The 23,359-nt window shown below is 45.2% G+C and overlaps 1 protein-coding gene across 3 annotated transcripts; it reads left to right on the top strand.

The window, feature by feature from the left end:
- Positions 1–1,365: 1,365 nt before the first annotated feature.
- On the top strand, positions 1,366–22,129 carry LOC307062949 (nuclear envelope pore membrane protein POM 121C-like; the record flags this gene model as incomplete). 3 transcript variants are annotated; one of them, XM_079718889.1, is made up of 13 exons in its annotated part: positions 1,366–1,934; positions 2,876–3,091; positions 3,396–3,554; positions 5,167–5,247; positions 6,683–6,854; positions 15,388–15,479; positions 16,128–16,201; positions 17,060–17,184; positions 17,299–17,401; positions 17,650–17,820; positions 18,727–20,397; positions 21,554–21,676; positions 22,032–22,129. In XM_079718889.1, 13 exons carry the CDS (start codon positions 1,366–1,368, stop codon positions 22,127–22,129), a joined length of 3,654 nt encoding a protein of 1,217 aa, XP_079575015.1. The 3 variants fall into 3 exon arrangements, with proteins under 3 accessions (XP_079575015.1, XP_079575016.1, XP_079575017.1); XM_079718890.1 differs by lacking the exon at positions 17,650–17,820; XM_079718891.1 differs by lacking the exons at positions 15,388–15,479; positions 16,128–16,201; positions 17,060–17,184.
- Between the last annotated feature and the right edge of the window lie 1,230 nt (positions 22,130–23,359).

Below are 23,359 nucleotides of genomic sequence, written 5' to 3'. Positions count from 1 at the left end.
AACAGTTTGTTTTTCTCATCTCTCCCAGTTGCTCCAGAGGCATCTTTTTCTGAGCCTTTCCTATCTTTCCAACCTCCCTATTCCACCAAACATCCTAATCTCCAGCCATATCGAACTGTTTGCAGACTCTTGTGTCATACTCCTTTCCATCTCTGTGCTTCTGCAAAATCCTTCTTTATCTGCCCTGAACCTGCTTTAAGCCAGTTCTCTTAGCTCAAGTAGCACCTCCCAGCCCATCTTCCCCTTTATCATTCCTTCCCTTTTTGTGCCTCTGTTATCACAGTTACCACGATGAATTGTAACTTTCTATTTACACATCTTTCTTCCCTACTAAACTCAGGGCTTCTAGAGATCAGAGACCCTGTGTTTTCCCCCATTACTCTCTTTAATGTGTTTATCAGTAATAGAATGAGTAAATCAATGAATGAATGGCCAAGGAAGCTGAGCTAGGCCAAAGCCTGAATTAGCAGACCACTAAGTTTTTTTTTAACAGTTTTATTAAGATATAATTCAAATACCATACAATTTCACAGAGTTGTGCAACAATCACCATAATCTAATTTTTAAACATTTTTGTCCCCGCCAAAAGTAAACTCTACCCTTCAGTAGTCACTCTCCATCCCCCGACGCCCAACACACTCCCCGGACCTAGACAAACACTAATCTACTTTCTCAGGCCACCAAACTTAACAAAGGTAAATTGATCACAAATCCTAAAAATCTACCCGATTCTGGAGCATAATGTGAAATTTCGTAGATAATTGCCCCCTTTTATCAATGTGTACTGCAGAAACGCAAACTTCTATTGCAGCTTCAGGTCTGATCTGCAGTTTATTAGACTATTAGGCAGTTTGATCGGGAATTTTTTAGTACCAGATCCACATTTAATGAGGGTGGATAGTTTGGGTTGGTCTTGATTTTTACTATTGCTGTTGAAGTCAGCTCCCTTTAGCAGTTTATACTTTGGCAGAAAACTGAGTAACTGAAAAAACTCGCAGCCTCAGGTAGCAGTTGTGAAAGTGCCTGATGACAATCTCTTCTAGGGTATTTAGGCCCCTAGAAAATAAGCATTACGTGAGTAGTCGCTTTCCAGAGCTTTTATTTCTAACGCGATTCTTCCAAGAGGCTCACCTCTGGATGGGTGCTGTGCGGGTGTAGACGCGGGACAAGAATCACAACTCGGCATTTAGCGAGGCGGCATTTTCTGAAATGGGTCGGGTCTAGCGCGTCGCCGGGCAGTAGAGTTTCCCTTCGCTGTCGCGCGTCCGAGTCGCGTGCGCAGTGACGCAGTCGGCGCGCGGTGACGCCACGCGCGGCGCGGTGCACGCTGGGATATTTAAGTCTTCTCCGCGGCGCGGAGCCGCGATGTCTCCGGCGGCTTCGGCGGCTGGAGGAGGCGACCGACGGCGGCCGTTAGCGAGTGTCAGGGACGGCCGGGGCCGGGGTTGGGGCTGCGGCGGGCCGGCCGGGTTGGTGCTTCTCGTCCTGTCGCTGCTCGGCCTCGTGCTGTACCTGGTGCCGGCGGCGGCTGCGCTGGCCTGGCTGGCTGTGGGGGCTACCGCGGCCTGGTGGGGACTGAGCCGCGAGCCCCGGGGTTCGCGCGCCTTCTCGCTGGTTCGGAACGCCAGGCGTCAGCGAACACTGCTCCCCTCGCCTCCGGCCAAGTCGGCAGTAAATGGAAATCTTCTAGAGCCGCGGAGCCTGCTGGAAGGACCCGACCCCGCTGAACTGCTCCTCTTGGGCAGTTACCTGGGCAAGCCCGGCCCCCCGCAGCCTGCCCCCGCCCCGGACAGCAGGGACCTGCGGGAGAGGCCGGGCCGACGCCCACCCGCCCGCACCGCGCCGCCCGCTCAGTCGGCGCATCCCCATGGTGTTCAAGTTCACCCCTTCCTCCCCACTCCTCTCCTCCGATCCTCTAGGAGGCCTTCCCACCGGTAAGATAACCCTGATCTTTCCCACACTCTCTGTCGACGGGCTTTGAATTGAGGACTTGACTTTCAAATCCGATTTTCTTTTTCATTAAGTCCACAGTGGATTCTGTGTCGTTTTGCCATCTTAAACACCTTGATGCGTGTCAGTCGTCTCCTGCCCCCCTTTACCCTTTGGAATGAGATGTGATGCCACAGCTGTTCCCTTCCTTTTAGTTCTTAAACCTGTCTGAATTTTCGTACAGTATAGATTTAGCAGAATACTTGATAAACCATTAAGTATCCCTACTTCTAGTGAAAATGTCTTTATCTTTCGAGTGTAGTCATAGAGTATGTTTTGTTAGATTTTTTTCCTTTGGACCACTAAGAGAAATTCTGTGGTTAGCCGAGCTCAAAGAGGTGTTCCCAGGAAACACCTCTTTGATTGATAAAACTTGGTAGATAAAGATGATCCAATCAAAGAGTTTCATTTAGTCCCAATAGCTGAGTGATACAAGAGAATACAAAAATTTGGTGAAAATATTAGATTCTTGAAAAGTACATTTATTTGAGAAGGTGAATGTTTAGGTGTTATTAGGTGTTAAAAATGTTTAACTTTGAGTGTATGTTACTGATGGATTAGTATAAAAGAATGAAGCATTCTTGAAAAGTTTCTCCCTACACATCCTAACACACACTTTTCTTCCATCGTAGTTTACTTGTGTGGGCAAGGTTTTCAATTTCCCTCTCAAATTGTTGAAGTCCATTGTAGGGATAGCTGTTAAGCAGCTGTCACTTTCTGCCCTTAGACGAAATGGGGGAAAGTTGCCATAAAAATACCGTGTGTTCTTTGTTGCTTAGAAAGAGGTTTAAACTCTCTGGAAAACATCGGAACCCACGTGGTTCTTTAGTCATTTAAATTTTCTGACATTCCTTTAAGCTTCTTTGGTATCTCCCATTCTTCACAGAGATTGTGGGACTTTATCACATCGGTTTGTAATAACACCTCGAAGAAGATATCCAATTCAACAGACCCAATATTCCTTGCTGGGGGTACTTCCCACAGTATGCTGGAATGGTTACCACAAGAAGACTGTGCTATCTGCTCGTAATTCCAAAATGGTGTGCAGCCCAGTGACAGTGAGGATTGCTCCTCCAGACAGCAAATTGACTCGTTCTCCGATGTGAGTATTGTCGTTGGAAGAATAGACTCCTGTTTGTCCACTTTATTCTTTGGTTATTCCTGTGACAAAGCAGAAAAAGAAGTAGCTGCTTATTTGAATGAGAAATCCCAAATTCTAGTAATTGAACCATCTTTTTGTTTTGTTTGCCTTAGACTGTAGCTTTAATTGCAAAGGGCAATTTCTGTGAGTGTATAAATTATACTTTTGCTTGTTGGTTAGCTTCTGATGTCCAGTGACTGAAGTCTGTGCTATGTGTCATGGTAATTAAAATATCCTGATGCTGGAATCTTATCTTTCACTGTAGACGAGAGCAAATTATCAACTCAACACTGTCCTCACCATCAACTAGTGCCCCAGACCCATGTGCAAAGGAGACCGTACTGAATGCCCTCAAAGAGAGGAAGAAAAGGACAGTGGAGGAGGAAGACCAAATATTTGCTGATGGCCAGGAAAATAAAAGAAGGTAACAGTCCCAACAGAGTAATAACAGACCTCTCGGGTGGGCTCCCGGGATTTGTTGAAATATAGATCACTCTCCAAAAGATATAGAGGCAGCTCCAGTTTGTGACCCTTAGTAGGTCCTGTTCTTTGGCTTTCATGGAAGAGATTGGAAACAAGGGCTTTAATGCTATTCATTTCCTAAGACACATGTTAGATAAATTTTGTAATTTACCTTTTCCATAAGTACTAGAGATACACCAATCACTATTAGCCATGTTAGCCTCATACTTTTGATACAAACGTGTTAAATTTTATTTTTGAGAGAGCATGCTTAAAGTCTTCCCCTCGCAATCTCGTGTTGTTTAATTATTTGGGTAACCGCCAGTTGCAGTATTGTGATTGTGCTGAGGGGAGTGCTTGGCAAAGAAGAGTGAGGACTAGGGTATGGTAGACTTATCAGTAATGAGAGTAAAACCAATTTCATTATTTTGTTTTCAATAACTTAATGAAAATGGGTGTTAAGGCTTTAACAGGCTGCAAAGGAGTCAGTTAAGGAGTCCAGTCATTTTTCTAATTCAATAAATTGAGTACCCACTATGTGCCAGAGCCTATTCTAGGTACAGCGGAGAGAGCTTTGAATAAGACAGAGTCCTCATGGGACTTGTTTGAGGAAAAGAGACCAAAAAATAAGGATAATAAAATAAGCAAGATAATTATCAATTATAAGTGTATAGAGATAAAAAACAGAGTGATATAACAGAGGGTAATGAGAAGGGGGCTTCTTTATATAAGGTGGGCAAAGAAGTGCTCTCTGAGGAGACAGTGGACCCCACATGTAAAATCATTGGCCCCATTACCTAGAGAAGATTGTTCATATCCTGTAGGTTCAAAATTGGTCAGCTTTGATACTGTAGATGACAAAATTGAGTAGGGAAATGTTAATCAGTGCAAGTGTATGTATGTAACGGGAAGATCACATAATCATGACTAGAGATAGGATTGACGAGTGAGCAATTTGAGCTAATGTCAACTAGCTAAGTAGGAGTGGCAGGGGGTGGGGAGGTGTGGAGGTGGGAGAAGAAATAACTATTTTTATGGTGCAGATAGGTTTCTCATGTTCTGCAGGGTGGTAATTTTGCTTGACCCCAGTGAGCCTATAACTGAGGATTCTGTACTATCTTTCCCATGATGGGAATAAGCAGTGATTACGTGCACCATGCATAGGCCCTTCTTGTATGTGATATGTAAAGTTTTTCCTTAATAGACTTGCCATATTAACCTCTAGAGCACTATAGGATGTGTGGGTTAATCCCTAAAGGGTTTTTTTTGTTTTCAGTTTGGGGAGGGTAGGATGTTAAATTTGTGATTCTGACACTTTGGTGAGAAGTTAGCAAATAATTGATACACCTGAAGAGTTCAAAAGGTCTTGAAGTATTTTCATACTTTTCTTACTGCCTGGACACTCTTAGCATAAATTTACCTTTTGGAATCTTTGGAGTTGAAGCATCCCTCTTCTTGTCTAGCATGGAACCTATGCTCCATAGGAATAGTATAGGGTCCCAAGAATATGGGAATATGATTTAAGGGGAAAGAAAAGTAACTTCATTTAATTGAGAGTTTTTTGATTTGTCTAGGCGCCATGATAGCAGTGGGAGCGGACATTCAGCATTTGAGCCCCTGGTGGCCAATGGAGTCCCTGCTTCTTTTGTGCCTAAGTAAGTGAGAATCCATGGGTGAGATATAGACTGTTTGGAAAAAGGGAATCATCAGAGTTACTGTCCTGTAGACTTTCTTTGCTTTTTTGCATTGCTTTATTAGTTCAGGTTCAAATCTTTGAAGTCAGAGAGGAACATTTTGAGTAACTTGCCACAATAACTATCTTCTAATTCCTTTTAATATTTTTCATTAATATGGGTAAAACACACTAAGGCTAAGAGGGTTTATAAATATATTTAATAACCAGTTATATAAACAGATCACAAGGTTTGTGCAATGGATAAAATGCAACAATATGAAATTTAAGATAAATATTAAATCTCTACATTTGAGTTTAAACACATTTGAGGAGGAATTGGCTGGGAGGAAAAGTGGCTCAGAAATATGTGTGAAAAGCCTTGTGGTAACATATATGCTTAGTTTGAGTCAGCAGTATGATATGGCTGCCAAAAAAGCTAATGTGCTCCTAGTCTGTGCTGATAGAAGGACAAAGACTAGAATGAGGCTGGTGAGTAGTAGTCTTGCTCCTCTTCGCTCTTCTCAGATTGTCTGTGGAGTGTGTTTGGTTTGCTGTACTACACTGTAAGGATGTACACAAACTGAAATTCATTCTGAGTGGAGCAGCTAAGATTTTATGGGCTGGTGGTGGGTAAGGCAGTTTTGAAGGGGTATGAATACTAGCCCAGAGGAGAATAATCTCAAGGAGAATAAGGAAATTTGGATAATGGTCTCCAAAATATGGAAGACTGTCATGTGAAAAAAGAAAAACAATTTGCTCGGTTTGGCTCCAAATAGTATCCATGGGTGAAAGTTAGAGGAAATACATTTTCATCCAGTATAAGAATAAACTGGTCAGTGGTTGAGTATCATAACATGGGTTGGATGACTTATTCTACAGGAAAGATGTACAGGGAATTTCTGTTTCAGTTGGAAGCTGAGAAAAAATGGTTGGTTTCTCTTAACTCTGATTTTTTTAAAAAACAGTTTTATTGAGGTATAACTGGCGAATAATAAACTGCCTGTCTAAAGTGTACAATTTGATAAGTTTTGACTTGCATACACCTGTGAAACCATCACTACAGTCAAGATAATGAATGTAAACATCACCTCCAAAAGTTTCCCCATGCCCCTTAGTAATACCTCCCTCCATCCTGTCCCCATCTCCAGGTATCTGCTGATCTGTTTTCTGTCACTGTAGATTAGTGTGCATTTTCTAGAATATTATATCAGTGGACTCATATATTTGATTTTTAAAATATTTGGCTTTCTCTTCCTGACTGTCAGATATATTTAGCCAAACTATTAATAATAAAATTAAGAGCATTATGCTCTTTTATTAAGTTTTTTTTTTAAGGAAGATTTTGTGTCCATGGACAAAGCCTTAAAAGAATGTCTTTAATAATACATCTAACTATCTTTTCCCCTTTTTAATAGGCCTGGGTCTCTGAAGAGAGGTCTCAATTCCCAGAGCTCAGATGATCACTTGAATAAGAGATCCCGCACCTCTTCTATGAGCTCCTTGACAAGCATGTACACAGGTGGCATCCCTAGCTCCAGCCGCAATGCCATTACCAGTTCTTACAGTTCTACTCGAGGTCTCTCTCAGGTACATTTGTCTTGCACTGTGGGAGAAATGGGTTCCTAGCATTAATTAATCGATCAGCCAGTGTTTACCACCTGGCAGTTACTACCTGGTTATCTGTAGATATCTTCTATCTGTCAGATATTGGGATTACCACTAACAGAAGATACAAACCCTTGAGTGATAACTATAGACCAGTGGAACAGAATAGAAGGCCCAAAAAGTAAAGCAATCATATGTGGAAACATGATACAAGACAAATGGGCAAAGGACGAATAATTCAGTAAATGATATTAATTTAATCAAAAGGTAGATTGAGTCCAGATTGCATTGGATCATAAAAGAAATTTATCCTATAGGCATTGAGAATTTAATGAAAGTTTTTAAAATAAGAAGTGGTTGTAATTCTTTTTTAGAAAGAGGATGTAGTATAGCCTGGGGAACAGAGCAAGCTTTGCTACCAGACAGATGTGGGTTCCAGTCTTGGCTCTGACACCTAGTAGCTCTGGGGCCTTGGGCAAGTAAATCACTTAAACTCTCTTTGTCTCATTTCTAAATCATTATTGTAAAGACTGAAGGTAGTGTTTGAAAAGTACCCATTACAGTGCCTGTTAATAAGTGGGTACCCAATATATAGTAGCTAGGAAAAAAATGAAGCATATGTGGAGGAAGATTTTTGAGGGGAGAAAAATTTTGAGATAAGTTAATCAATCCAGAAGGCTCTTACAGTAATATAAATGAAAGATGAGTTTGATAGGTGAGGAATAGTATTTAATTTGTGTCTCTTATGAGTGAGTTTGAGCAGCTTTTCATATACAGTACTAGAGAAACATATTCCAAATGAACTAAAGATTTAAATGTAAAATAGAAACCATAAAAATAAATGTTTGCAAAAGCAGGCTTCTCAGAATTCCCTTGTGGTCCAGTGGTTAGGACTCGCTTTCACTGCCGGGGGCCCTGGGTTGGATCCCTGGTGGGGAAACTTAGCTCTCACAAGCCATGCAACCTGCAGCAAAAAAAAAAAAAGGATGCTAGTGGGAGCATCAGTTGTTACAGTTCCCTAGAGGGCAGTGTGGCCATTGTTACTAGCATTAGAGATGCACATGCCCTTTGATCCAGCAGGTTTACTTTTAGGAATTAACCCTACACATATACTCAAAGACATATACAAGGATGTTGATTGTAGCATTATTTTTGCAGAAGCTTGGAAACAATGTAAACATACCTTTTTAAGGGGCTGGTTGAATGACTTACAGTATTTCCATAAGTTGAGATACTGTGTAACTTAAAAACAGTAAGGCAGCTTTAATAGGCACTGATGTGAATGAGCTCAAAATATTATATTTAAAAGGCATGGTGCAGAACTGTGTGTATAGTGTCCTCTATTCATGCTGCTGGTTTCCTTAATTTTTTGATGTGCATAGAATAATGTTGACAGGATATATTAGAAACTGTAATAACTATTGGATAGGAAGGAAACTTTTTACTGAATTCTTGTTGGAACTTGTAACATGTGCTACAATATTACCTTTCCTGGTTTCAGAATTTTTTTTAAGTATAGATAACTGTTAAGTAAAAATTCCCCTGTCCTGGCTATCTCAGTGTCCATCCCGTAGGTACCTATTGTGAACATTCCTACTATGTTGCAAACACAGATGATACACAAGATTTCTGGTCTGTTTAACGAAATGGAATCATAACATATATGGTTTTTCTGCATCTTTTTTTTTTGGCGGTACACGGGCCTGTCACTGTTGCGGCCTCTCCAGTTGCGGAGCACAGGCTCCGGACGCGCAGGCTCAGCGGCCATGGCTCACGGTCCTAGCTGCTCCGCGGCCATGTGGGATCCTCCCGGACCGGGGCACGAACCCGCGTCCCCTGCATCGGCAGGCGAACTTTCGACCACTGCGCCACCAGGGAAGCCCTCTGCATCTTTTTTAATCATTATATATTGCATAGCATTCCATGTCATGTTATCTATCTAATGGCTGTTTTAAAATTAGAGTATAATGTGCAGAAAAACAAATATAGATGTACAGCTCCATGTAACCACCACCCAGGTCAAGTAATAAATCATTTTCAACATGCAGAAGCCCCTCTCATACCCACTCACAGTCACTACTTCTTCCCTCCTTCCTTCCTGAATATTAGCATCATATATAGTTTTCCCTGTTTTTGAATTTTATATAAATGGAAACAGAATATGCTTTCTTCTGTGTTTGGCTTCTTTCATTCAACATTTTACTTGTGAGATTCATTCATGTTGTTGCATGTGGTCTAGGTCTTTCATTTTCATTGCTGAATACCGTTCCATTATATGAATATACCACAATTAATTTATCCATTCTACCACTGGACATTTGAGTTTCTAGTTGGGAGCTGTTATGCATAATGCTGCTATGGACATTCTTATATAAGTCTTTTTTTTTTAATTTAAGCGTAGTTGATTTACAGTGTTGTGTTAATTACTGCTACACAGCAAAGTGATGATTATACATACATATACATCCTTTTTTAAAAAAATTCTTTTTTGTTATGGTTTATCATTGAATATTGAATATAGTTCTCTGTGCTATACAGTAGGACCTTGTTGTTTATCCATCCTGTATATAAAAGCTTCCATCTGCTCACCCCAACCTCCCACTCCATCCCTCCCCCAACCTCCTCCCCCTTGGCAACCACCAGTCTGTTCTCTGTTTGTGATTCTGTTTCTGTTTCATAGATAGGTTCATTTGTGTCATATTTTAGATTCCACATGTAAGTGGTATCATATGGTATTTGTCTTTCTGACTTCACTTAGTATGATAATCTCTAGTTGCATCCATGTTGCTGCAAATGGTATTATTTCATTCTTTTTTATGGTTGAGTAGTGTTCCGTTGTATATATGTACCACATCTTCTTTATCCATTCATCTGTTGATGGACATTTAGGTTGTTTCCATGTCGTGGCTGTTGTGAATAGTGCTGCTTTGTATAAGTCTTTTTTTTTTTTCCCCGTACTGCACAGTTTGTGGGATCTTAGTTTCCCGACCAGGAATCGAACCTGTGCTCCCTGCACTGGAAGCGCAGAGTCCTAACCACTGGACCACCAGTGGTCTAGGGTTATTCCCTGTATAATTCTTTTTAAGGTGATGTTTCAGTTGATTCTCCTACCAGTGCAGTATGAGATTTTGTTCCTGTGTTTATACATCTTCACTAACACTTGGTGTTGCCTGTCTCTTTTAATTACCCATTCCAGTGACTGTGAAGTAGTATTTCATTGTGGTCTTAATTTGTATTTCTCTGATTAATAATGAAATAGATGTATCAACTGTTCATTGGCCATTTGTATGTCCTTTTTTATGAAGGGCCTGTTCAAGTTTCTTGGCTCTTTTCTATTAGGTTGTCTGTCTTTTTCTTACTGATTTATATAAGGTCTTTATATATTCTAGAATACAAGGTCTCTGTGAATTATATGTGTTGCAACAAGTAAGTATCCTACTCTGTGGCCCACCATTTCATTCTCTTCACTCTTTCACTTCTGGTTAGTGTATTTTGTGTACTGTTGAGGAAGTCTTTGCCTGCCTAAGGTCATGATGATATTCTCTTATGCTACCTTCTAGAAGCTTTATTATTTTTCCTTTTTACATTTAGATCTATAACCCTCTTGAAATTGATTTTTATGTATGATGTAAGGTAGGGATCAAACTTAGTATTTTTCCATCTAAGTATCTCTTTGACTCAGCAACGTTTATTGAAAGGCCCGTCCTTTTCCTATTGCTCTGCAGCACCACCTTTGTCATAATTTGTGTCAGTATATCTGTAGATCCATTTCTGTTGATAGATTCTGTTTTGTTGCACTGGTCTGTTTTTCTGCCACATGCCACACAGTCTTTAGGTTTTGATATCTAGTACAGTAAGTCATCCAACTTTCTCATTTCTCTCATTCCTCTTCAGAATTGTCTTGGATCTTGGCCCTTTGCATTTCTATATAATTTTATCATCTTGTCAATTTCCACATCAAAAAATTTGCTAAGATATTGATTGGGATTGCCTTTAATCTACCAATTATTTTGGAGAGAGTTGACGTTTACAGTATTGAATCTTCCAGTCCATGCACATGGGGTAGTCTTCAGTTATTTATATCATCTTTAACTTATCTGTGCAGTGGTTTTACATATTTTTTATTACATTTATTCCTAGGTACTTTTTTTTTTTTTTTTTTGCGGTACGCAGGCCTCTCACTGTTGTGGCCTCTCCCGTTGTGGAGCACAGGCTCCGGGCGCGCAGGCTCAGCGGCCATGGCTCACGGGCCCAGCCACTCCGTGGCATGTGGGATCTTCCTGGACCGGGGCACGAACCCGTGTCCCCTGCATCGGCAGGCAGACTCTCAACCACTGCGCCACCAGGGAAGCCCTAGGTACATGTTTTTGATGCTATTATAAATAGCATATTAGAAATTTGTTACTGATGTATAGTAATACAACTGATTTTTGTATTCAGAAAATTTGCTAAATTCTAAATATTCATCTGTATATTCTTTAGGATTTTTGTATGTACATCATGTTGTCTACAATAATAACAGTTTTTTCTTTCTTTTTAATTCTAGTATTGTTTTTTTCTTTTTAGTTTTTTAGAAATTAATTTTTAAAATTTATTTATTTTTGGCTGTGTTGGGTCTTTGGGATTCCAACCAAAAGCCTAAGGTGTATATTAGGGCCCCTCTACTTTGGAAAGCCCTGAATTCTGGTTTTTGTCTTCCCAGCCCTACAGGGCTGCCAACAGCTTTTCTCAGCCTCTCAACTGCAGCTTTTACTTTTGGAATGAGCAGTCGCCCTGAGGCTCCTCACCTGCTGGCTCCTCTTCTTTGTCTTACCTCCATAGTGTCTCACTGCCTCGGTAGCTCTCCATACCACCATACCTTCAAACGTATGTATTTTGGGCTTCGCTGGTGGCGCAGTGGTTGAGAGGCCGCCTGCCGACGCAGGGGACACAGGTTCGTGCCCCGGTCTGGGAAGATCCCACATGCCGCGGAGCGGCTAGGCCCGAGCCATGGCCGCTGAGCCTGCGCGTCTGGAGCCTGTGCTCCGCAACGGGAGAGGCCACAACGGTGAGAGGCCCACGTACCGCAAAAAAACAAAACAAAACAAAAAAACATATGTATTTTATATTTTCTTCAGAATTTTTTATTTGTCCTCCACAGCAGGGTTGGTCTGAAACAACGTAGTCAATATGTAATAACCTATAATAGAAAAGAATCTGAAAAAGAATGTATACACACACATATATGTGTGTATAACTGAATCACTTTGCTATACACCTGAAACATTATAAATCAACTATATATCAATAAAAACTAAATAAATGGTGCTTATGCATTAAAAAAAAACAAACAAAAAAACCAAACAGGGCTTTCCTGGTGGCGCAGTGGTTGAGAGTCCGCCTGCCGATGCAGGGGACACAGGTTCGTGCCCCGGTCTGGGAAGATCCCACATGCCGTGGAGCGGCTGGGCCCATGAGCCATGGCCGCTGAGCCTGCACGTCCGGAGCCTGTGCTCCGCAACGGGAGAGGCCACAACAGTGAGAGGCCCACGTACCGCAAAAAAAAACAACAAACAAACCCATAGCCTGAAACATGGTCAGATTTTGTTTTAAAGCACCCTCACCCCTGGTAGAGCCTGTGACCTACAGCAAGTAATATACTCACTGACACTAATAGCTTCTGGGTGTTTTATTGTAAGTAGTTACCAGTCCCCTGTTTGTGTGTGATATTTGAATCTATAATGCTCTCAGAAGGAGAAGTTCTAGAACGGAGAGCATAGTGTACTTTCAATTTTGATCATAATTATCTTTGAAATGGTCCATGGCATGAGTTATTTTAAATTATCAGGAAAGTGAGGAAGTCTTTGTAAGCGGAGATTAGAGTAATATGAAAGTTCTTTATGTTGAAACTTCTCTTTCAAAGAAATGTGTACTGAAGCAGTAAACATCCCCAGTAGTCAATAGAGATGACAGCCCTTCTATTTGGTGCAAGTGGTAGTAGAGATATTTGACTTAATTGTATTTTTCCAGAGGAGCAGTAGTATATACCCAACCCACAGCTGCCCAAACTAGAAGTTCTAGCTTTGATATTATAAAATCACTACAAATATTAGACTGGTGCCAATTAGAGAAAGTGAACTGTCCTTAGATCTCGTTGTGCATGACATTGATATCTTCATAAGTCCTATATAAGACTTGTCATTTTCCAAAGTAGGAATAGTAACCCTGGCCTTCAAAACCTCAAAACCCCAAAACCCTAGCTTGCATTTCTGATCCTGTCCCTTATTATTCCTTTACATATATACCCTATATTTAAGTCAAAGCAGGGTATTTGTTATCTTGTAAGAGCACCTAATTCCTTCCTGCTTTGTTTCCTTTTCTTGTTCTGTTCTCCATCCGGAATCATGTGTCCATCCTACTGCAAGCCTATAAAGTTTGTCTTTCTTCAGGTGTTTTTGTCAGATTATGAAGGACCATCACAAATGTCACCTTCATCCTTTATTATTCTTCTAACCGAACTCTGCATAATCTTTATCTGCTTGGACTCCTTTTTAGAGACTTCGTTCATCTCTTGTCTATTATAGTCAATTTGTGTACCACCCTGTCTCTTTTCTAGATTGTAAATTTCTTGATGGGAATGGTCTTGCTTATCCTTGTATTCTTTGTAAAGTATAAAGGATAGTACCTTTATGAAGTAGGAACTTGACAAAAATTGAATTACAGTGCAGAACTAAATTGACTGCTGGATACATAGATTGACTGTTTCTTTTTATGACTTGCCTTGGTATAGCCTTTGCCCACTTTTCATTTGATATGTTTATTATGTTTATATGGAATTGCAAGACTTTCATTTTTACATGTTAAGGATATTAGCTTATCACTTTAGTTGAATATATCAACCTTTTAATTTTGTTTCTAGTTATGTTTTTGTTTCATTTTGGAGTGTTTTTGTTTCCTGTCCACATACATTTTATTTTTTTTTATTTTTTTTATTTATTTATTTTTTTTTTTGCGGTACGCGGGCCTCTCACTGTTGCGGCCTCTCCCATTGCGGAGCACAGGCTCCGGACGCGCAGGCTCAGCGGCCATGGCTCACGGGCCCAGCCGCTCCGCGGCATGTGGGATCCTCCCAGACCGGGGCACGAACCCGCGTCCCCTGCATTGGCAGGCGGACTCCCAACCACTGCGCCACCAGGGAAGCCCCCACATACATTTTATTTCTAGTTTATGGAAACGTTACTGTGGTTGAAAATTCAGATGGTACAGAGTATATAGTAAAGTCTCCTTCCCACATGGAGACATTTTTATTTAGAGAGGTTCTTAGTTGTCCTATGGCAGTCTGTCAGTTTTCTTTCCTTTGTTTCTGGAATAGAAAGTCTTTTCCCTACCCCAAGTTATTTAAGAGCTCATTTGGTTTTTTTAAATAGTTCTTTATGACACCTGGATTGTGTGTGTGTATAGTCTATGAAGTAGAGACAGAACATTTTCCTCCTAATTGTTGAACCAGGTTGTCTTCCACCCTGGCTAAAGGTTAGAATCACCTTTAGCACTTTGTTAAAAATACAGGTGTGAGGCCTAAGCATTTGTTGTTTTTTCAGATGGCTGTCCTTTCTCGTTATTTACCTGAGCATAACATTAAAAACTATTATTGATTTCAGCTTTTTTCTCAAGCTCATTCTGAGCCTTGGTTTCCTGACATTAGTCTTATGGAACTATTCTACTGCTTTACCACCTGTCTTTGATTTAAAACCCTCTTTACCTTTTTAAAATTTTTATTAAGTATTGTTGCCTCCCTGTTTGTGCTTATATGATGCAATTTTACTGAGTAAGAAATCACTAGAAGCTTCTCAATAGGAAAAATGCCTATGGTGATAGTTCAGTATCTTTGTAAATAGGCCAGAGACAGTGAACCTATTTGCAGAGAGCTTGCTCTTTGTCAAGTACTTTGCTGCTAGGCCCCTTCGAAGGAGGCAGAGATGAAAACAGACTACCTTTGCTATCAGGGGACTCCACTTGGTGAAGAGACAGATGCATGGATCATTATAATGATAAATACCACTGATGCTGCAAAAGTCATAGATGTCATGATCGTATATTTAAAAAAAATAAAGTTAATAAAGTAAAACTGAAAATTTAATGAGAGCAAAACTAAATTAGTTTATTAGCTTATCTTCATTGGAACAGTTTAATTTACTTTTATCATTTCCACAGACAATATAGAGTAAACGTGTATGCACATCATAGCTCTAAACCATTACTGAATGTGACAGTCCACTTTTTAATATACGCCAAAAGTACATTCATTCCTTCTACATTTATTAGTTTGTGTTCCATTAGTTTTTCAGACTTTTTCTCCTGTAGTTAATACTGGCAATTGACTTTCTTTTCAGGAGCCTTCCTTCACAAAGAAATATTTTTTTAGTTACCTAAAAGGAGATTTTATATGCAGTGATGAATAGAACCACAACATTATATTGAAGGTCAGATGATAAACTATCAACTAGGGTCAGTCATGTTACTTGTGTTTGACTTTTAGCTGTGGAAGAGGAGTGGACCCAGTTCATCTCCCTTCTCTAGCCCAGCCTCATCCCGCTCCCAGACACCAGAGCGGCCAGCAAAGAAAATAAGGTAATCCATTATTGTTTGCTGTATAGGTTACTGAGAGGTCAGGCAAAGAGGGACATTTACTTGGCTCTTAGGCTTTCTGCAACTCTGATTTGGAGGATCAAAGAAATTAACATCTAGAGGACAGTGAAGTGCCCGCCTGAATCACTCTCATCTCTTACAGTTCTTTTGTACCAACTGTAGAGGCCTCTGGCTCTCTTCCTCACACCGTAGCGTGAGTGACGGGGGTGCAAGAGTAGAGGCCACACAGAATAGGATGAACAGAGTGAATGATGTCATCGGGCAGCGGACTTCATGTTTTTGACTCCAGCTGACCTTCTAGGTACCTACAGTCAAGTTGAATGTCATTCTGTTAGGGATCAGATCTGTGACTAGAACTTTCAGGGACTTGGTGGGTTGTAAGTAAGGTTTTGAAGATCACTGATTTGTGCTTGTTGTAAGACAAAGGCTTCTCCTTGGTTTCCATGAACTGCCTCCATTCTTTTCTGTTGGAATTTTCTTTTGACTTCTTTTATTTTTTGTCCTGGCATACTGAGGTCTTATATCATGGTTGTTCTAGACCCCTTGGTAGGTAAGCAGGTACAAGAAGTTATCCAGTACTTTTTGTCAGCAAGTCTTTCTTAAACTTAATTCTGCCTTTTCCTCCTACAGAGAAGAGGAGCTTTCTCATCATTCTAGTTCTTCAACTCCATTGGTAACAGACAAGGAGTCCCAGGGAGAAAAGGGTAAGTTGATGAATGCACTAGAGTAGCTTTTGGTGGTGGAAGTGTTGAGCATTGCCTTGTGAAGGGCCTGTTAGATACAGAGATAGGAGTTTCTGTCCTTCAGAAATTTATAGTCAGGTAAGGGAGAAAGGTGACACAGACAGGTACAGTATAACGTGTGGTAACAGTGGGCTACAGATAATGTGACCAATCCAGGTAATTATTGTCCAGCAAGCAGTTGTATACCTGCATTTGGAGCAATTCTGTCTTTATATCCTCTTGACTATATAATCTTTTTTTTTTTTTTTTTTGCGGTATGCGGGCCTCTCACTGTTGCGGCCTCTCCCGTTGCGGAGCACAGGCTTCGGACGCGCAGGCTCAGCGGCCATGGCTCACGGGCCCAGCCGCTCCATGGCATGTGGGATCCTCCCAGACTGGGGCACGAACCCGTGTCCCCCGTATCGGCAGGCGGACTCCCAACCACTGCGCCGCCAGGGAAGCCCTTGACTATATAATCTTGCAGACACCATCCAAGAGCCCAAATCATGGAAGATCGAATCTTTCAGAGATACCCATTGAAAACTCAATGTTAAAAACGGGATAGGGGCTTCCCTGGTGGCGCAGTGGTTGAGAGTCCGCCTGCCGATGCAGGGGACACGGGTTCGTGCCCCGGTCTGGGAAGATCCCACATGCCGCAGAGCGGCTAGGCCCGTGAGCCATGGCCACTGAGCCTGTGCTCCGGAGCCTGTGCTCCGCAAGGGGAGAGGCCACAACAGTGAGAGGCCCGCCTACCGCAAAAAAAAAAAAAAAAAAAGGGATAGACAAACCTATCCATTTCTGGCAGTGAGGAGGAAGAAAACAAGTCTTTCTTTTTTTTAGTTGCAGATAAAACCACATGGAAGAAACAGAACTCGTGGAGTTCCCCATCAACACCTGGCAGCTCTGGGCAGCGTAAACGGAAGGTTCAGTTGCTGCCCTCCAGGCGAGGGGACCAGCTGACCTTGGTATGGTCTTGTCCATCTACCTCTGCCCACCCCAGCTTAACTCTGTCTTAGGAAGGCTAAATATAGGATTCTTCCAGTTTCTCCTGATTGACAACTTCTTTTTCTCTTTGGTAGCCTCCACCTCCCCAGCTTGGTTATTCAATCACTGCTGAAGACTTAGACTTGGAAAAGAAAGCTTCTTTACAGTGGTTTAACAAGGTCTTGGAGGATAAGACTGGTAAGGAATGTAGATCAGTTTCACACCCCAGAGAGGGTTTGTTTCCTTTGGTTTTATTTTGGTCTTCCTCATCTGGGAAGTCCATTTGGGTCCTCAGTGGAATCTGGAGAACAGTGAGCATTGAGACTGAAGGGAAGCCTTTCTAAATGAGTTGTACTGAGGCCCTGAACTCCCCGTGCTCTATGATATGCCACTGGAAAGAATTCTCAAACAAGGGAGGACAATGTCATCTTTTCTTTCTTCCCTAGATACTGCCTCAAACTCTGTCACTGAGAACCCACCTACCAGTCAGTCTTCTTTCACTTTTACCCTGCCTGCTGCTGGGACTGCTTCATCCCCAACCTCCCTCCCAAGCACTAACCCACTGTTGGAGAGCTTGAAGAAGATGCAGAATTCCCCAGGCCTACCATCCCTCCCCGGTGAGTGGGAGAGCTTACTTTGGAGCACGTAATGACATCAGCCTTTGTTTAGGTGGAAGTAAAAGCACCATGCCCATCAGTTGCTGGAAATTGCTGTAAAGGTTGAACCTATTCTAACTTCCCAAACCTGAGCTGGTGCAAGCTTAAGAGCTTTAGAAATCTGTAATCAGGACATTTTAGGGAAGGGCTGCAACACTTAAAGCTGGGGAAGGCAGCTTAGCTTTGGTAGTCAAATAGCTCTTGATTTGAAACCCAGTCCCTTAGCTGCTCTGAGCCTTGTTGTCTTCATCGGTAAAATAAGAACAGTGCTCACCTCATGAGGTGTCCCTGAAGTGTAAACGGTCACATGGTTAAGGTGTCTTGTCACATGCTTGCTAGACCGCAGGCACAAGGTAATAGGCTTCCAAGGACCTGCTGGCTGTTCCAGCCCCTTGCCTTCTTGGCACTGCATATATACACACTCCTCTACTGCACTTTATCATAGTGTAGAATATATTAGGTATTCAGCCTCTCCCAGGGCTCATGGGCAGAGACCATCTCATTCATGGTCATATGCTCTGTACTTAGCGCCTGGTGGGTGAATGTAATATAGTACATCTTTGTTAGATGAATAAGGTATATCTACATAATTAATTGGACTTGAGTTCAGGTAATTGGATTTTTCTTAGTTTCTACACATTTAACTCCCAACTGGACCAAGTTTTACCCTCTTGTATCTTTCTTATGACCTGTGAAGGGTAGAAATTATGAACACTTCCTTGACTTTCAGGAATGAAAAGTTTAAAGGCCTGTGATATAGATTTGCTCATAATTGTTGACTGTTGAATCCCTAGCACTGTGCTAGGCATTGAACACTGCATCATGTTTGAGATATTCCAAATTCACTTTCTCTACTCTTCTTCCCAGAATCTGCTGGCGTGGCAACCACTGTGGCCCATTTGCCTCCGAAGACACCCAGCCCTCTGGCCCCTCTGGGCTCTTCAGAGTCAGCACCCCTTCCAGGCACCTCCTCAGACTCCAAATCCACCACCGCTTTCTTGGAGCTGACCCCTGCTTCTTCCCCAGGACCAGTCACTGACGCCAAGTCGCCTCCGGACCCTCAGGCTGAGACATCTGCCAAATCGCAAGCCCCGTCCGCCCCATCTCCCAGCCCCAAGCAGAGTATTCTGTTTGGAATGCTGAGCACCCCACCTGCTGACCCTCCTGCCTCTGCGGCCCCTGCTGTGTCTTCAGCATCTCCCATGTTCAAGCCCATTTTTGTGGTCCCACCTCAAAGCGAGAATGAGGGCCCCTTGCCCTCTAGCCCTTCCAAGGTCACAGCCGCGGCATCTTCCAGCTCAGCCGTCCCCATGACGACCAGCAGCCCACCCCTCACTTTCAAGCCTATCTTTAGCAACATGGGGCCACCTGCATCTGTGCCCATGTTAACTCCTTTCTCCTTCAAGCAAACAGCTACTCCAGCCACTACCGCGAGCGCCCCTCTCTTCAGTGGCCAGGCTGGCACCACCTCTGCAGTGGTGTCCATGACCACAGCCAGCACCTCCGCAGACTCTGCTCCGAAGCCCGCGTTCAGCTTCGGTGTGTGCACCGTGACCAGCACCCTGAGCAGTGCGACTAGCACCACCGCTTCCGCCTCCCAGCCCTTCCTCTTTGGGACTCCCCCTGCTTCCGGTGCCAGCTTCACCCCAGCTGTGGGCCCCATATTCCAATTTGGCAAGCCTCCCGCCATGCCCGCTTCAACAGCAGTTGCCACCTTTGGCCAGTCCCTTCCCAGTGCCGCCCAGACCGCCCCCAGCAGCAGCAGCAGCAGCGGCAGCAGCACGGCCAGCTTTAGTGGCTTTGGCAGCACCCTCACCGCCTCAGCCCCAGTCAGCAGCAGCCAGCTCACGCTGACGTTCAGTAGCGCCACCGCCCCAGCGTTCAACATTCCCTTCGGCTCGAGCGCCAAGCCGCCTCCCCCGTCCTACCCAGGAGCCAACCCCCAGCCCGCCTTCGGGGCTGCGGAGGGGCAGCAGCAGGGGCCTGCCAAGTCGGCCCTCATCCCCAGCTTCGGCAGCTCTTTCACTTTTGGAAATTCTGCAGCCCCGGCCCCAACTGCGGCTCCAGCGCCAGCCCCGGCCCAGTCAGCCTTTGGTGGCACCGCGCAGTCGGCCTTCAGTGGTCTGAAGGCCACGGCCTCTGCCTTTGGCACCCCTGCCAGCACCCAGCCAGCCTTTGGCGGCACCACAGCTGCCTTCTCCTTCGGTGCAGCCACCACCTCTGGCTTTGGAGCTACAACCCAGACCGCCAGCAGTGGGACCAGTAGCTCAGTGTTCGGCAGCACGACACCGTCGCCCTTCACATTTGGGGGACCGGCAGCCCCAGCCGGTGGCGGGGGCTTTGGGATCGGTGCGGCCACCCCAGGCACCAGCTCTGCCTCTGGAGCATTCGGCTTTGGAGCAGGACAGAGTGGGACCACTGGCAGCACGACCCCTTTCGGGGGAGGCTTGAGTCAGAACAGCTCAGGCGCGCCCAGCCAGAGCACACCCTTTGCCTTCAACGTGGCCAGCACGCCGGACAGCAAACCTGTGTTTGGAGGTAAGGTCAGGAGTTGACTTGGTCTGCTGTGCAGAGTCTGCTCTTGTGGAGCTTTACGTTGTGGTAGTGAAGAAACAGGTATTGAATGTGTAAATAGCGTGTCAGGTAGCAATAAATGTCTTGATAAAAGTATGTGATTAATGACTGTGGAGGAATGCCTTTCTGAGGAAGTAACAAATTTAACCTCCGAGACTGTGGCAAGAAGAGTTTGGGGTGTGGCTGGGGGGAGGTGTGTGTGAGGGCACCACAGGGCCTGTTGAAAGTGGTCGCTTTGGAGCTGGGGAGAAGATAGAATGGGATCGCAGGCAGCTTTGAGGCTGGAAAAGCGTGCTTGGGAAGTTACAGTGAGGCCAGTCGGCACCGTTCTTCCCCAGCGACGTTCAGTTACGAGATACAGACCTAAAATAAGTGGTAGCCGGCAAGGCCCGCCTGTTGCAGGGCGGTGGCCCGGAGGTCCTCTGAGGCTGAGGAAAAGCAGGAGCCCGAGTTGCTGCGGTGGCGAGCGGGGAGCCAGTGCAGTGCCTGCAGGGGAGGTGGGAGTGGGGAGTGGGGGGAGAGACGGGGGCGAGGCCGGGCCCCAGGAAGCCAGAAAGATGCCCGCCCCAGCCCAGCCCCCCACCCTGGGACGAGGAAGAGCTGGGAGAGCAGGCGGCCCTCCCCGCGGAGCTGGTGCGGACAGCAGCAATCAGTGTGGGCGGGGTGTTTGCTGGCGGCTGAGTCCCAGTGGGCCCCGGGGGGAGATCAGGGGACCCACCGGGTGGAGGGGAGGAGACCGGTGAACAAGGAGAAGAGGCATAACACTTCCAGTCCTGGTGGAAGGGAGGTAACCCGGTCAGGCTAGAGGTGGCGGTTCACCGATGGTCATCTGTTGCTGTGTCTGGTGGCCAAGGGAATGCAGAAGCCCTATGCCGTAGGTGGTCAGAAGGCAACCTGAGGGGCTTGTCTCCACTGCGGCACAGCTGTTAGCAGGCTGGGAGGCCCACCTGGGGCAACACGTGTTAAGGCCTCCTTCCAGCGGGCTGAATGGGAGCTAAGGGGTCCTGCGGGGAAGGCCCTGCCAGGAGCAGACCTCCCCACTAGGCTCACTACCCTCTGCTTTGAGGCCCTCTGCTCACCGGCCTGGTCTCTACAGTTCTCTGCTGTCTCTTCATTCTAGGCACCTCCACACCTGCCTTTGGTCAGAACACCCCTGCCCCTGGGGTGGGCACATCAGGCAGCAGCCTCTCCTTTGGGGCATCCTCAACACCCGCCCAAGGCTTTGTCGGAGTTGGACCTTTCGGTAAGCGGCCAGTCTCCTTGTTGCCAGTGTGACCTGCGTATCTCCTCTCTGAAGATGGGGTGGGGTGGGCTGGCAGCTCCGGCTCTCCGAGGCCCGTCTGGGAGTCCAGCACAAGCCAGGTTTGGAGTTGGGCAGCAGAGATGAGAAGGAGCCAGACTGCTGGGACGCCAGGTAAAAATGCCTTCCTGGGCCTTGCTCCCAGCCTATCTGTGGTCTTGGGATTTTGCCTTTTTAATAAGCCCTCCCCTGGAAGAATTGCTAGAGCTTGGCAAGGCTTTCTCCCAGCACCCGGTGTTCTTTAGAGACTGCTCTCAGGTAGCAGCTACCCTGATGAGATCTTGTTGAATCTTTCCAGGATCGGCGGCCCCCTCCTTTTCCATTGGTGCGGGATCCAAGACCCCAGGGGCTCGACAGCGACTGCAGGCCCGAAGGCAGCACACCCGCAAGAAATAGCCTTTGCCCCTGCCCCCCCACACCCCCGCCACCCTTGCCCAAATCTGGACCTCAGCACCTGCTAGGAAGAGCCTCTGACCCTTCCAGTTCCCTATCACAGACCTGCCCCAGACCTCTGGCTTCGGCCACCAGGGAGGTGGTAGCAGCCCCAGGGGCTGTTTCCCTCTTCCAGGAAGCAAAAGCCTCAGGCCTCTCGAGGGAGAAGGGGGAGGCAGGATGTGGCAGGGCAGAAGCCTATTACTACCTTACTTGAACAGTTCCACTGGTGAGGCTGGAGAGAACTAAAGAAACATCTGTACATATCGTCTGCTGCCTTCCCTGACTCTCGTTTAGTGTATGAGCTTGGTCAGGCGGCCTCCCTTCCCGCCTTTTTCCTGAGAGCCAACTTTTTTTTTTTTTTTTTTTTTTGCGGTTCATGGGCCTTTCACTGTTGTGGCCTCTCCCGTTGCGGAGCACAGGCTCCGGACGCGGGCTCAGCGGCCATGGCTCACGGGCCCAGCCACTCCGCGGCATGTGGGATCTTCCCGGACCTGGGCATGAACCCGTGTCCCCTGCATCGGCAGGCGGACTCCCAACCACTGCGCCACCAGGGGAGCCCGAGAGCCATCTTTGCCGGAGGGCAGCAGGTAGAGCCCTCACCCACTTGCATCTCTGATACGCATTTGACGGGATTGGGGGATGGATTATCCCTAAAACTTTACCTTGCTTGGCTTGGCTATAAAAAGTGGTTCTCCCCCTCTGGTCCCATTAGGGGACTCTTGTTTCCCCATTTTTTGCTGCTTCATCCCTTACTGGTTCCTTGCAGGATCGATTCCATTTAAAATGATCCTGCCTCTAGCTTTGCCTTCGGAGACCCCAGTGGGCGCTGCTCCTGCTGTTCCACTTCCTCCTGCCAAGTCCGAGCCGGTGTTTCATCCCCGACACTCTCTGCCAGTTTGGCCCCTAAAAGCTTGGTGGCTCAAGACTGTTAGCCTGGCAGACCCAGGGGTGATACCTTCCCCAGGAGAGGGAAGCTCCTGGAGCAGGCAGGACGCCCCCACTGCTTTCAGCTGCCTCCTCGCCCACCGTCCCGTTGGCCTCACTGGGCTCGTCTGCCTCTCCGGGATTGTATGTCTAAAGCCTTGTCCTGTGTTTGTTATTTTGTCTGATGCTCACGTCTGTTGCTCTTTGAATCGAGTTTGGAGGAAGAACTGAATTGTATGAGTGGCGGCATGTTGGTAGTGCCGGACT

This window comes from Hyperoodon ampullatus (genome assembly GCF_949752795.1).
Source record: "Hyperoodon ampullatus genome assembly, chromosome: 14".
Taxonomy (NCBI): Eukaryota; Metazoa; Chordata; class Mammalia; order Artiodactyla; family Ziphiidae; genus Hyperoodon; species Hyperoodon ampullatus.
This window is presented reverse-complemented; position numbering and strand designations above follow the sequence as displayed.